Genomic DNA, 14927 nt, shown 5'->3' on the forward strand with positions numbered 1-14927 from the left:
GACACTACACACCTGCCATATAGAGGTACAGGACGCTACACACCTGCCATATAGAGGTACAGGACGCTACACACCTGCCATAGAGATGGTATTCGTAGGTTGGATAAATAAGTACATTGATAATTGTTGGTCATTGGATGGTTGGGCAGATGAGGTAGGTACCAGGGTGTTGGGTTTGAGGATAGATGATTGGATAGGTAGGCAGTTTTGTATAGTCATGGTCAAGGTGGTAGCATCAGTGAGTAGATGTACAGGTGGGCGGTTCCTGTCTGACTCCTGCGGTGCGGCCGCCATCTTCATCTTCCTTTTGCCTTCTTTCTTTCTGCCTGTAGCTGAAGACGGAGATGTCTGATATCATTCATGAGCTGATCGTCACCTACAACCCCAATGACAGCGCCAACGTCAGCGCGGAGGTCACATGGGACTACATCCAGCGCAATGTGAGTATGGGGCGGGTCACTGACTACAGGAGGTGGGATTACAGCTATCCTCATGTCATACCTCCTGTCCTCCACCAGGTGGCGGCAGTCTGCTCTAGTCACATTATGGGCTCTGCCATCATGCTATAAAATATCTGTCCCTTATCAGCTCCTCAGGGGAGGGGCTTACTGAATGCCAGCCCCCTAGCAACACTCTTTCAGCTCTTATTGTTGTTGTACGGTGTCTGGTAACTTTTTGGGCTGCGATTCTGTAAGTGAACTTTTTGTGCTGTTTCTGTTCACAGCTCAATTGCTGCGGTTGGGTCGACTACCAGAACTGGACCCAAAATCCTATTGTTAAGAACCAAACCGACTACTATCCCTGCACGTGTGTCAGCACCTCCAGCGAATCTCATGGTTTCTGCAACTCCACCTCCACCACGCTGTATCAAAAGGTAAGATTTTGGGTCCACTCCCTTTAAGGCTCTGTACACACTGTAACGCCGTGAGGAGGGTGAGGACTGACTCACCAGAATGAGGTTGTGGTTACTTTTGTTTTACTTATAACATGTTTTACACTCCAGTCACATCCAAAGCTGCAGTTAAAATATTCCATCTGGTCTTCTGCTCCGCTCACATCCAAAGCTGCAGCCAAAATATTCTGTCTTGTGCTCCACTCACATCCAAAGCTGCAGCCAAAATATTCTGTCTTGTTCTCCACCCACATGAAAAGCTGCGGTCATAATATTCAGTCTTGTGCTCCACCCACATCCAAAGCTGCAGTCAAAATATTCAGTCTTGTGCTCCACCCACATCCAAAGCTGCAGCCAAAATATTCTGTCTTGTGCTCCACCCACATCCAAAGCTGCAGTCCAAATATTCTGTCTTTGTGCTCCACCCACATCCAAAGCTGCAGTCCAAATATTCTGTCTTGTGCTCCACCCACATCCAAAGCTGCAGTCCAAATATTCTGTCTTGTGCTCCACCCACATCCAAAGCTGCAGTCCAAATATTCTGTCTTGTGCTCCACCCACATCCAAAGCTGCAGTCCAAATATTCTGTCTTGTGCTCCACCCACATCCAAAGATGCAGCCAAAATATTCTGTCTTGTGCTCCACCCACATCCAAAGCTGCAGTCCAAATATTCTGTCTTGTGCTCCACTCACATCCAAAGCTGCAGTCCAAATATTCTGTCTTGTGCTCCACCCACATCCAAAGCTGCAGTCCAAATATTCTGTCTTGTGCTCCACTCACAGCCAAAGCTGCATTACAACTTGTAGCTAAGTCTCCCATGCTGCTGTTAACCTATGTACTAGAGAAGATTATTTTGTGGGTTTTGGATGTGACTAGAGAATGAAATATTGATACAAGATAAGAAGAGGAAAGAATTTGCAACATTGTATGAGACAAGTGAAAGGGAACCTGTCAGTAGGTCCCATGTCTTCGAATCGCCTGACGGGTTCCCTCTAACATAGTGGGGGTCTCGGCTCAGGTAGATGTCTGGGATGTAGATTTTTACCACTCGTCATCACGTTGTATAATCCGGAGCACGAATGATCCGTGATCCGGTAAGACCCGGACGCTCCCGCTAAATGGCGACATTGTATTCCAGGGCTGCATGCAGAAGGTGGAGAGCTGGCTGCAGGACAACCTGGCCATCATCCTGGGCGTGTGCGTAGGAGTCGCCGTGATTGAGGTGAGACCGTGGAGATTCCTATGTGTGCTGTGTGTAGAGATGTAGCAGAGCTGAATGTGTCACTGTGCAGTTTCTTCAGTCCATTGTGATCATGTTGTTGCTTTGCCACATCCATCTACTATATACAGTGATTGGCTGAGAAGTTCTATAGGGGCCTGGACTCGCTGTGCTGGAACAGAGAGACTTACATTGTATTCTTCTCTCTCTCCTCAGTTATTAGGACTTGTCCTGTCCATGTGTCTCTGCCGGAACATCCAAAACGAAGATTACACCAAAGTACCAAAATACTAAGGAATATCTGTCTCTTCCGAGCTCCACGGAGTGACCGCCCCCCCCCCCCCCGATGGAAGAAGCAGAGGAGGATGGGGGAAATGTAACATAGCGGCCCACCCCCAGCTCCCAGCCCACCCTGTATATACGCTGAGTCCTTGTGCAACCCCCACATAGAGGAGGAGGAGGAGTGATGTCATAGTGGTGATGTCATCATGTGTAATGTCACGCTGGCCACGTCATCCCTGTAAATATCCTAATCCGATACGAGGGAAGGGTCCCGGCCTGACACAGTCTGGGGGTCCTCCGATCCCCCACGAGTAATTAGTGTAGAATTAGTACACAGGAGGATTGGTAGTGACTAGAGTAGGGGGGGGGGACGCTCTGCACACCTCCAGAGCTGCGAGGCTACAGGTCCCGGCATGTTCCGCAGCCTGAAGCCTTGTAATCGCAGGAGGGGGACGCGGGCAGCGTGAAGCCCCATAACGAGGGGGGGGGGAGGGGGGTCAGTATATGGTTATTAACGCTTTGTATAGTGAAATGTAAAGAAAAAGGAGCAGAATTCTCTAAATAGAGGGGTTTTTATTTCTGTATAAATACAATAGATGTAAATAAATGTATGGTACCCGGTACAGCCAAGACCTCCGCTTGCTTTCAATGAGTAGAATCGTTCTTCTTACGCAGCAAATGGCTAGAATACTTTGTAATACTTCTCACAGCTGAGGGTTTGTTACTGTTGTATCTGCTCTGGATAATCCTCCCCTGTGCTCAATGATACACAATGTAGCGAATCTAGAATCTATGCGCAATAAAGGCTACAAAACTGGAACAAAGGTGAGTGCATGATGACTGCACCCCCATGTATGTAATGGACCCCTCCTATAGGGGTGCAGAGACAGCACCCACATCCGTGCATCTGTCTCTTAAAGGGGTTGTGTCATTACAGACACTAATACTTTGTCCTATTCTGCTTGATCGGACCCCCACCACTAGGACCCCCCCATGATACTAGAGTGGGGGTGAGCTGCCCGATTAGCCCTTCATTCACATCTATGGAACTTTTTGAGAAACACAAGGGGCACCTGTGACCCATTCTTGTGATCATTGGGGGTCCCAGCCATCGGACCCTCATCCCATGTCCACAGGACCAGAACTGTCCCCTCACCTGTGAATAAGCGTTTGGGACCCCCAGTGATCACAAGGATGGAGCCCACTGCTTCCTTTTACGGATGGAGTGGTCCTGCTCATCCAGAGCTCCATTCACTTCCATGGAGCTGCAAGACATGGCTGATAAAGGGATGGTACACTTAAAGGGATATAACACTTGTACTAACTATTAAAGGTAACCCCTATCCACAGGATTATGCCGGGAATCCCACTGATCCCAAGAACGGGACTCTCCACCAGTCACGTTAGTGGATGGAGCAGTAGTTGAGCCTCATCCATCAGCATTGCTGAGCACAGCGCTGGGGTATCTCCGGCACTGCCATTCATTGTCTATAATGTCTATTATAGACACAATCTTACATCTTAATGTAAGGCATTTCTATTAAGGCGATGTCCGGCATTGGAAGGGTTAATCCCTTTCGGATCCTCCCTGCATTCCTCTTGGGTCTGCACTGTCTCACATCCCCCCCTTTACACTTTCCCACGTTGCTCTTGTAAGACTCTGGTGCTTCCCAGCGCCATCGCTGCCTCCATCCTCCTCCAGGGGCTTCATCCGGCCGGAATCCATCACCCCCCCCCCCCCCTCTCCTGCTCAGCAGCTGGGGGCGTCATACCTGCATGTGGCCACAAGAGGGCGGCAGTGGCTTGTCACATGTAATGGGGGAGTCCAAGAAGTGCACCTAAAACATTGGTGTAAGTGCTTTCATGAGGTCGATGTGGACCGGAGCTCCGGGGGTTACGACGAATCCGTGACAATAAATGTCCAGAGAATTTCCAAAATATATTATTCTAATACCGAATAACTAAAGGGGGAGTCCAGTAGCTTCACCTTCATGTGGACGCACAATGTCTGGGATAAGGCTCCTTAGGTGAGGAATAGCCGGGGGTCCCAGGCTGGGTCAGAGTTCAAGGACCATGGACCTGGTATCTGTGGTCTATGAGGTCTCCATCCATTGCCTGCTGTACTAGGTCCTTGTGTCTTTATCTGGGGTCCTTGAACTCTGACCTGGCCAGGGGTCAGCCTATGGAGGACTTGATGGGTCAATTTGGGGTTAATCTACCTACCTTTCACTGAGCCCTCCATAGGTTGGACCCCAGATAAGGACCTCGTCCAGCAATCTATGGATGGGGCTAATCCTTCCATAATGGAAAGCAACTTACCCCCCTCCAAGGTCTCCAGCTACAGCCAATACTACCAGGTCCTGGAATCCCTGTAGGTGGTCCTGAACTCTCACTTTTCTCAGTCTATGGCGATTTGTACAGGAAGAATCCACAATCAGATTTGGTGAAATCCATGGGAAAAATCATAAGAAATTGACGGATGAATTTGCAATAAACTTCCCTAATCTTCTATTTAAAAGGAAACTGTCAGCAGTTCTGTCCCTGCTGATGGTGTCTGGTCATGTGACTGCTCGTCCTCCGCTTGTATGGACTTGGAGATGTTTTCTATTCTTAAAACTGTTGACTCTTCCTCTTTCTTTCGGGAAGTTCTGCAGAAATGTCGGATTTGTGTCCGGACTCTCACTTTCCTCTTACAATCCTCGAGGTCAATGACTTGTAGATGGAACCAACCAGTGATTGCCTGAAGATTGGACCCCACCAATGCGAAACATAAAGGGGAGCCCCAGTCTGTCATGGGATTAGTGGGAGCCCAGCAGATTCTCACACATTAGATGCCGACAAGAAAGTACATCATAGATACCTTTTATATAGGGAACCTGTCAGCAGGTGTGACCATACAGACTGCAGCCAGTGTTCAGTACTGGAGAGACGTGTAATCAGTCCTTTGTGTGAGTTGTTAGTAAGAGCAGGACTGTGAAATATGAATTTAAATTCTGAGATTGTGAATTCTCCATGTCCACTGGGGGGTTGCCCTCACACTGCTGCGCTCTGTGCAGCTAGTGTTTTGTATTGTCCCTGGAGAGATGTGTGATCAGACCTTTATGTGTGTTGTTAGTAGATGCAGGACTGTGATGTATGGATTTATATTACTGGATTGTAGTTTCTCCAAGTGCACTTGGGGTGTTTCCTCACACTGCTGTGCTCTGTGCTTCCTTCAGCCAGCGTTATATATTATCCTTGAAGAGATTTGTAATCAGACCTCACACTGCTGTGCTCTGTGCTCTCTGCAGCCAGTGTTATGTATTGTCCCTGGAGAGATGTGTAATCAGACCTCACACTGCTGTGCTCTGTGCTCTCTGCAGCCAGTGTTATGTACTGTCCCTGGAGAGATGTGTAATCATATTTCTTTATATGCTGTTAGTAACAGCAGGACTGTGATGTATGGATTTATATTTCAGGATTGTAGCTTCTCCAAGTGCATTTGGGGTGTTTCCTCACACTGCTGTGCTCTGTGCTTCATACAGCCAATGTTTTGTATTATCCCCGGAGAGATGTGTAATCGGTCCTGTTTATGTTGTTAGTAGCAGCAGGACTGTGAAATATGAATTTATATTCCACCATTGGAGAAGGGTTGTCACACTGCTGTGCTCTTTGCTCTCTGCACTGGGCTGCTCTGTAGCCTCTCCTCTCTGTTCTGAGTAAAAGGGGTGGGGGAATAGTATAGCAATCACATACAGTGGAGAGAACCTGTTGAACAGTTCATTGCAAGAACACAGCAGTGTGAGGACACCCCCCAGTACAATCCTGGAAGATGAATCCTATATATAACAGTGCTGCTGCTACTAACAACATACACACAGTTCTCATCTCTCCAAGAACAATTGCTATATATTTGATGTTGGTTCTTTTATTAAAAGTCTATTAGTAATTCCTAAAACTTTTTATTATTTATTTATTAAGTGGAGATTCCGTTTTGATCCATGCAGAGTCATGTGGGGGTCAATACAGCATTCACAGTCCTGCTGCTACTAACAACATACATGTATGACTACACGTATGACTACACACCTGCTGACAGGTTACCTTTTAGGTTTAGGTCTCATAGTTCCCCATATCCTCGCTCCTCTCTCTGGGTTTCTCTCTCCACTATGGGACCCATCAGATCCTCGTTACCTGGAGGCGTCTCTCCTCCTGTTCTGGAGAATTCGGGAGGGGGGGGAATGATATTTTACCTTTAAATTGCTTCCAATTTCCCGGCGGTTCCGCTCTGTGGCTCCTGCATTTCGATAGATCATTTCCAGTTTGGTAAGAAATTGCTGTGTGAGATGACACCTGGTGTCCTGCAGTGCCATCCATCACCACTAGGTGTCTCCTTCCACCAGTGTAAGAGGTGGCCCATCCCCAGGAGCTGTGGTGTCACTTACAATCTATGTGATCCATAGGGGTCCGGGCTCCGGTACCCTCACAGGTTATTATTCCTGCAAATTCAATTGCAACTCAACCTGTGACCACGAGTGGCGCTGTTGCGATAGAAAGCAGCCATGTTTTTCCAATCCTGTACAATCCCTTTAAGTGCAGTGGGACTCCTCCGCCTCTCGCAGTCCTTGCTCTTTCTCTGGAAGAAGATCTTTTATGACAGATGGTCGGAAAATTGCAAAGACTCAAAAAAAATGTGGAGCAGACGGAACCAAGCGGCAGAACCCGGCGACATATTTGTTTTGTGGGGTCTGCGGTGAGGGACATACGGACACCAGAGAGACATCTGGGACAGAGCGAGACATGCCAGCGAGAGCGCAGAGACGTCTGGGGCCCCATGTCCCTGCTGAGATCGTATATACATGTGTCCAATGTCCTCACTCAGCTTTTCTAAGCTCCTGAATGTCTTTTGTATCTGGTTATGCAGAAGCTTACATATACAATGACAAATCCCTCGATCTTAAAGTGGTTGTCCGGAGGTAGAAAAACATGACCACTTTCTTCCAAAAACAGCGCCACCCCCTGACCATGGTCTCTGCTGGTATTGCAGCTCAGCTGTATAGAGATGAATGGAGCATGTAATACCACGCACTACACATGGTCAGGAGAGGCGCTGTTTTTGGAAGTGAGCAGCCATGTTTTTCGACCTCCGGACAACCCCTTTAAGATTGAGGGATTTGTCATTGCATGTGAGTTTAGGAAAGTCGGGTGACAACAATGAGCTGCAGAACTCCATATCACTTTGGGGGTCCTGGTAGGGTGGTCTTCTATCTTCATCCATAACAGGATTCCTGTTGCTGTAATGGGGGCGCAGTGGTTGGCACTAGTATGGGGACCCATGCGGCTGTTCTGTGGTCACTTTGGATGTTATTGTTAGGCTTTATCTGTTATGGGATCCCTGTGGCTGTAATGGGGGCACTATGGCTGGAGTTGGTAATTGGGGTCTTATGGTATTTTGTGTTATGGGATCCCTGTTACTGTAATGGGGCACTGTGGCTGGTATTGTTATGGGGGTCTTCTGGTGTTATGTGTTATGGGATCCCTGTGGCTATAATGGGGGCACTGTGGCTGGTACTGGTATGGGGGTCTTTGGCTGTAATGGGGTCTCTGTGGCTGGCGCTTGCATGGGGGTCTTCTAGTGTTATGTTATGACAATCCTGTGGCTGCATTGTGTCTCTCTTTAGTTATGGGGGCACCACAATCCCCCTGTTATGGCTGCAGTAGACGCCCATATAACCAATTCCTACCCCTCACTGCAGTTTCCAGGATTTGGGGGGGTAGATGCTGTGATGACCCCTCATATTGTACACACAGCAGTCACATCTCACATCCCCGTAGTGTTGCATCTTCTCTGTAGAGAACAAGGCCCTGCATGCACACGGGGGTCTGCGAGGGTCCCGGGGACTGGTAACAAAGCCCCCTACTGTGAGTCCTGGGAGCCATTGACGTGTTTCTGGGGCAGGACAAGCGCACGAGTGCCGAGGTCACAGGGTCAACGTCTTATTCATGTAAAGGGGCACTAGAGGTCGATGGGGGGAGGGGCACAAGTAGCTAGACCCCCCCCCCCCCATGTGCACTGAACCTTCTATAAAGCACCAAAAATAATTACACATAATTCCTATTGTATGTTATTTTATATTGAGAAATTTACAAACTTTTAAAATTCTTACAAGTGGTTTCCCCAAAGTTGACTCACAATTCTGCTGTTATGTATTGTCCCTGGAGAGATTTGTAATCAGACCTTTATGTGTAATGTTAGTAGCAGCAGGACTGTGAATGTGGATTTATAGTTCAGGATTGTAGCTTCTCTCAGAGTACTGGGGGTGTGTCCTCACACTGCTGTGCTCTGTGCTCTCTGCAGCCAGTGTTATGTATTGTCCCTGGAGAGATGTGTAATCAGACCTCACACTGCTGTGCTCTGTGCTCTCTGCAGACAGTGTTATGTATTGTCCCTGGAGAGATGTGTAATCAGACCTCACACTGCTGTGCTCTGTGCTCTCTGCAGCCAGTGTTATGTATTGTCCCTGGAGAGATGTGTAATCAGACCTCACACTGCTGTGCTCTGTGCTCTCTGCAGCCAGTGTTATGTATTGTCCCTGGAGAGATGTGTAATCAGACCTCACACTGCTGTGCTCTGTGCTCTCTGCAGCCAGTGTTATGTATTGTCCCTGGAGAGATGTGTAATCAGACCTCACACTGCTGTGCTCTGTGCTCTCTGCAGCCAGTGTTATGTATTGTCCCTGGAGAGATGTGTAATCAGACCTCACACTGCTGTGCTCTGTGCTCTCTGCAGCCAGTGTTATGTATTGTCCCTGGAGAGATGTGTAATCAGACCTCACACTGCTGTGCTCTGTGCTCTCTGCAGCCAGTGTTATCTATTGTCCCTGATGAGATGTGTAATCAGACCTCACACTGCTGCGCTCTGTGCTCTCTGCAGCCAGTGTTATCTATTGTCCCTGGAGAGATGTGTAATCAGACCTTTGTGTATGTTTTTAGTAGAAGCAGAACTATGATACATGGATTTATATTCCATACTACAAATGTCACAGCAGAGGAAAGTAGATTAATGGATAGAGCACAGAGCACAGCAGTGTGTGGCTATGCCCTCAATGCACTTGGCAATGCTACAATCCTCAAATTTAAATACATCACAGCCCTGCTGCTACTAACAACCTACACAAAGGTCTGATTACACATCTCTCTAGGGAAAATACATAGAAATGACTGTATGGTCACAGCTGCTGACAGGTTCCCTTTATGGTTTTTGTTCCTCTTTCCCGCATGCAATACTAATTTGCAATAAATGTTAAATAATTTTTTATAAATTGACCACAATCATGTGTTATTCCCTTATCTGACCACAAGATGGCGATAGCAATAAAACACTTTATTTATGTTGGATACTTTTCTCTTCTCCCTCTATACCAGTGATGGCTAACCTATGGCACTGGTGCCAGAGGTGGCACTCGGAGCCCTTTCTGTGGGCACTCAGGCCATCACCAGAGATGACTCCAGGTATCTTCCTGCAGTCCCAGACAGTCCAGGACTTGCTGTGCACAGAGGTATTTTAAAGTGACAGCAGTACCTGGCACTATTTTCTGCTTTATTGGTGTCCTCAGGGTGCTGGTATCAATGAAAACTGTGACAGAGAAGGGAGTATAAATCACAAATTAAATTTGGCACTTTGTGATAAATAAGTGGTTCTTTGTTGTAGTTTGGGCACTCAGTGTCTAAAAGGTTTGCCATCACTGCTCTATACGTTCTCTTCCTCCTCCCTTGGCCCCCAGTTACTTCTTGTCTGCAGTCATTCCCTGATCTCGGGTTCCCTGAGGCGCGAGCTCTTGGCTCCGGGGACGCCTCCTACGCCTTCTGCCTCCATTACTGGTGGTGACTTCAGCCAACGATCGTGAGCCAAAGCGCAAGTGATCTAAAGTATCCGGGGACCCCCAAGCTGTGCCCATCAGATGCCAGGGGCATGTATAGCAGAGATGGGTTACATTTCTCCAGTGTCTGTACATGAGGGTCTAACACTACAGACGCTCATTATAGGTCCTGAATTCTGCAATATTTAGCAGTTTTCACATCCGCAGCCTCTATCTCTAATTCTCAGTTTTCTCTGAGCTGCTGGTAGGAGACTATCTGCTATGAGGGTCAAAAATAACATTATAGAGAAGAACTGAACTGCTCTGATGTGACTAAAGCACTTGGGGTGAGATAAAAACAACACTGTGCTAATGAGAATACAGTAATTAGGGTGATGTAGAAAACCTACAATGAGCTGCAGAATTGCCTGTGCCTCTGTTTCTCTCTCTCCTTCACTCAGAAGCATTGGCAGATCATATAGTACATTATAAAGAAGTACTGACCTCTACTGATGGGAATAAAGCACTTGGGGTTAGATAGAAACTTACTATTATCTACAGCAGCCTCGATCACTGTCTCTTTTCTTTGTCACATCAGTAGAAAAGAACATTACAGAGAAGAACTCTTCTGCTCTGATGGGATAAAAGCACCTGGGGTGAGATAGAAACTTACTAATGATCTAAAGCACCCACTGTCACTGTCTCTTCACTTCATCACAATCATCACTAGGGCCAAAAAGAACATTAAGGAGAAGCACTGACCTGCTCTGATGAGAATAAAGCACTTGGGGTAAGATAGAAACATCCTATTTATCTCCAGCTGTACAGATGAGAATAAAGTAGTAAGGGTGATGTAGAAAACCTACACTGCCTGTGCCTCTGTTTCTCTCTCTCCTTGACTCAGAAACATCAACGGGATAATATAGGTCATTATAGAGCAGTACTGACCTGTACTGATGCAAATAAAGCACTTGGGGTGAGATAGAAACTTCCTATTTATCTCCAGAAGCCTCTGTCTGTGTCTCTCCTCTATCACTCAGAAGTGTCAGCAGGATCATATAGGACATAATAGAGATGTATTGGCTTGTACTGATACAATAGAATAGAAACTTACTATTAGCTCCAGCAGCTCCCTTCCTTCCCTATCCATATCCTTGAAGCCACCACACCTTGGCATCTTGATAAGCCATCACTAGACCTAGCGCCTTCATAAAATCCCTTAGATGCTGCTCAGTGTCGTTGCAGTGTATCAGTTGCGTCTTACAGCTGCAGCTCCATCAATGCACAGAAGCTCCCAACATGTAAATGTACATCCCGATGCCAGAAGGGGTTAATTGTTAACAACTTTATCAGTCCTTGTGTCCCTATAGATTGGGGGATACGGGGAGGGTCTGCAGCAGCTGAGCCCCAGGCAGCGCAGGACGTGTCTCGGAGCGGCGCTCAGCATACGTCGCAGCAGATGTGAGGGGATGGGAGCGGCCGCTATGTAGGGCAGAACAGAAAGTGCCGCCTGAGGCAAGGGGGGGGGGGGGGGGCTCTGGCTACGACTGGATGATCATAACTTCACCTGACAATAACCCGGGGGGAGGGTCACATGACCTCTGCACTGCACCGAGGGGTTAAACCGAAGTGTAACAATTGTATCATCCATTACATCCTAATATACAATGTATCCAATGATCAAGTCCTCTGCTTGCTGTCGCCTAATAGTCATTTCTATCCTAATACTTCCACTGCTGAGTGTTTGCTACAGTTGTATCCTGAATTCAGACTGTTACAATGTATAAGTGCAGGTAAAACGTATCAGACTCTCAATGCTGGACGATTAATCCATATTTCACAGTCCTGCTGCTACTAACAACATCCACAAAGGTAGAATAAAACAGCTTTCCAGGATTCTTGTTGAATACAATGAGAGCAGAAGAGATGAACTGGGCACAGGGCACAGGGCACAGCAGTGTGAGGACAGGCATTTAAATGCACTTTAAGCTGCTACTATCCTCAATGAGAACTCCAACCTGCTGACAGTTTCCCTCCAATCCCTTTAATGGTTGTACTCTTGCTAATCCATGTAGTAAGAGCGCCCCCTGCTGACCAGGATGCAGTGATAGGGTGTAGATAGCCGCTCCCGCAGCCTCGCCCTGGGAGTGATCCCTATAACTGGCGGCTCAGTTTTGGGCTGGAACATGTGTTTTTACTTATTTCTCATAAGTTGTTATTATTAGACGTGAGATTTCCCAGAGAAAACATAAAAATCTGCAGACGGGAGGAAGATCTCCTGGTACTGAGGGAGGGTCACACATCGGAGGGCAGATAGGGGTCCCTGATGATGGGGGTCCTCCCCATCACTGCCTCGCCCCATAACATTCCAGGCTGAGCTCCGTCCTGACGCCCGTCCCTTTAATATTCCAGCTGAATAATCATTGATAATTTTCCCATTGAACCTTCACACGGATCGGATGAGGGATCCGCAGCGATCAGGGATCTGAGCAATCTCCCTACAGCACCACCACTGGAGTAATTGGGCATCACAAGGAAGTCAGGATCCAGTCTATGTCCCTATGGTCCTGATTTCCTCCCCATCAGTAGATACAATGTAGCTTTCAGGCTTCCTGGAGGGGGGGGGCACCTGTTTGGGACAATCAGGGGGTGTCACCGGGAGGTTTACAAGGCACCTGTCAGGGGCAGGGGGCACAGTGTCAGCATTTGGTGCAGCATATTGGGTATTGACAGGGGTCCGGGATGACCTGCTGTATCTGAGGGTCCTAGGGCCAAGAAGCTAAATTTTGGCTACAACTGGCATCGGGCGGGGGCAGCGCTGGAACCAAAGACCCCAATGTCAGTTTACTCAACCTGTTCCCCCCCCCATTCCTTCATTTGGTTCCTCTGCTTTGTGGCTTTAGTTACTCAGAGGATATCTGTGCCTATTGTTATTGTTGGGATTGTGACTGATATTAATAAGGGGTCCTGGGGGCTGAAACTGGGGGCACTGTGGGGTCATTGTGACTTATTATTGTTATTGGGGTCCCTTAACCATTATTAATATGAGGTCATTGTGACTAGGACTGATGGTGCAAGGTCTTTCATTGTTATTTACTTTATTGGGGCACAGTAACTTATCATTATGGGGGCACTGTATCTTATCATTATGGGGCAATGTAACTTATCATTATGGGGGCACTGTAACTTATCATTATGGGGGCACTGTATCTTATCATTATGGGGGCACTGTATCTTATCATTATGGGGCAATGTAACTTATCATTATGGGGGCACTGTAACTTATCATTATGGGGGCACTGTAACTTATCATTATGGGGGCACTGTATCTTATCATTATGGGGGCACTGTAACTTATCATTATGGGGGCACTGTATCTTATCATTATGCGGGCACTATAACTTATCATTATGGGAGCCCTATGACTTATTATGGGGGCACTGTAATTTATCATTATGGGGGCACTGCAACATATCATTAGGGGGGCACTGTATGTTATCATTATGGGGGCACTATAACTTATTATGGGGGCAATGTAACTTATGATTATGGGGGCACAGTAACTTATCATTATGGGGCAATGTAACTTATCATTATGGGAGCACTATGACTTATTATGGGGGCACTGTATCTTATCATTATGGGGGCACTGTATCTTATCATTATGGGGGCACAGTAACTTATCATTATGGGGCACTATAACTTATCATTATGGGGCACTGTAACTTATCATTATGGGGCACTATAACTTATCATTATGGGGGCTCTGTAACTTACCATTATGGGGGCACAGTAACTAATCATTATGGGGGCACTGTAACTTATCATTATGGGGGCACTGTAACTTATCATTATGGGGGCACAGTAACTTATCATTATGGGGGCACAGTAACTTATCATTATGGGGGCACTGTATCTTATCATTATGGGGGCACTGTAACGTATCATTATGGGGCACAGTAACGTATCATTATGGGGGCACAGTAACTTATCATTATGGGGGCACAGTAACTTATCATTATGGGGGCACTGTAACTTATCATTATGGGGGCACTGTAACGTATCATTATGGGGGCACTGTAACGTATCATTATGGGGCACAGTAACTTATCATTATGGGGGCACAGTAACTTATCATTATGGGGGCACTGTAACTAATCATTATGGGGGCACTATAACTTATCATTATGGGGGCACTATAACTTATCATTATGGGGCACTATAACTTATCATTATGGGGGCACTGTAACTTATCATTATGGGGGCACAGTAACTTATCATTATGGGGGCACTGTATCTTATCATTATGGGGGCACTGTATCTTATCATTATGGGGGCACTGTATCTTATCATTATGGGGGCACAGTAACTTATCATTATGGGGCCCAGTAACTTATCATTATGGGGGCACTGTAACTTATCATTATGGGGGCACTGTAATAATACATTATTATTGGGGCATGATAACATTGTTATGGAGGAATTGTTGGCTCTGTAGTTGGTATTATTAAGGAAACCACTGGACCTGAACACGTTTCTGTACCCCAAATCATTGACATATTTTGCCCCTAGATAATCCCTCATATTTAATCCCTTGGTGACAGCGGTGGTCCGGCCATGTCTGTGGTGGTCTCGCATACAGTAGAAGAGTTATATGAGGCCACAATGCAAACAAATAAGCATCAGAAGCCTCCG

The 14927-nt window shown here is 46.8% G+C and overlaps 1 protein-coding gene across 2 annotated transcripts in view; it reads left to right on the top strand.

The window, feature by feature from the left end:
* The window catches only part of CD82 (CD82 molecule), a 36638-nt gene extending 33619 nt beyond the window's left edge, over positions 1 to 3019 (top strand). For both annotated transcript variants that reach the window (XM_072119008.1, XM_072119009.1), the window contains exons 6-9: positions 333 to 440; positions 725 to 874; positions 2032 to 2115; positions 2329 to 3019. In XM_072119008.1, the coding sequence (XP_071975109.1) occupies positions 333 to 440; positions 725 to 874; positions 2032 to 2115; positions 2329 to 2406 (420 nt within the window). In that variant the 3' untranslated portion in view covers positions 2407 to 3019. The remainder of the gene's footprint in view (positions 1 to 332; positions 441 to 724; positions 875 to 2031; positions 2116 to 2328) is intronic.
* The last annotated feature ends 11908 nt before the right edge of the window (positions 3020 to 14927 follow it).

The sequence above is a fragment of the Engystomops pustulosus genome, chromosome 7 (assembly GCF_040894005.1).
Source record: "Engystomops pustulosus chromosome 7, aEngPut4.maternal, whole genome shotgun sequence".
Taxonomy (NCBI): Eukaryota; Metazoa; Chordata; class Amphibia; order Anura; family Leptodactylidae; genus Engystomops; species Engystomops pustulosus.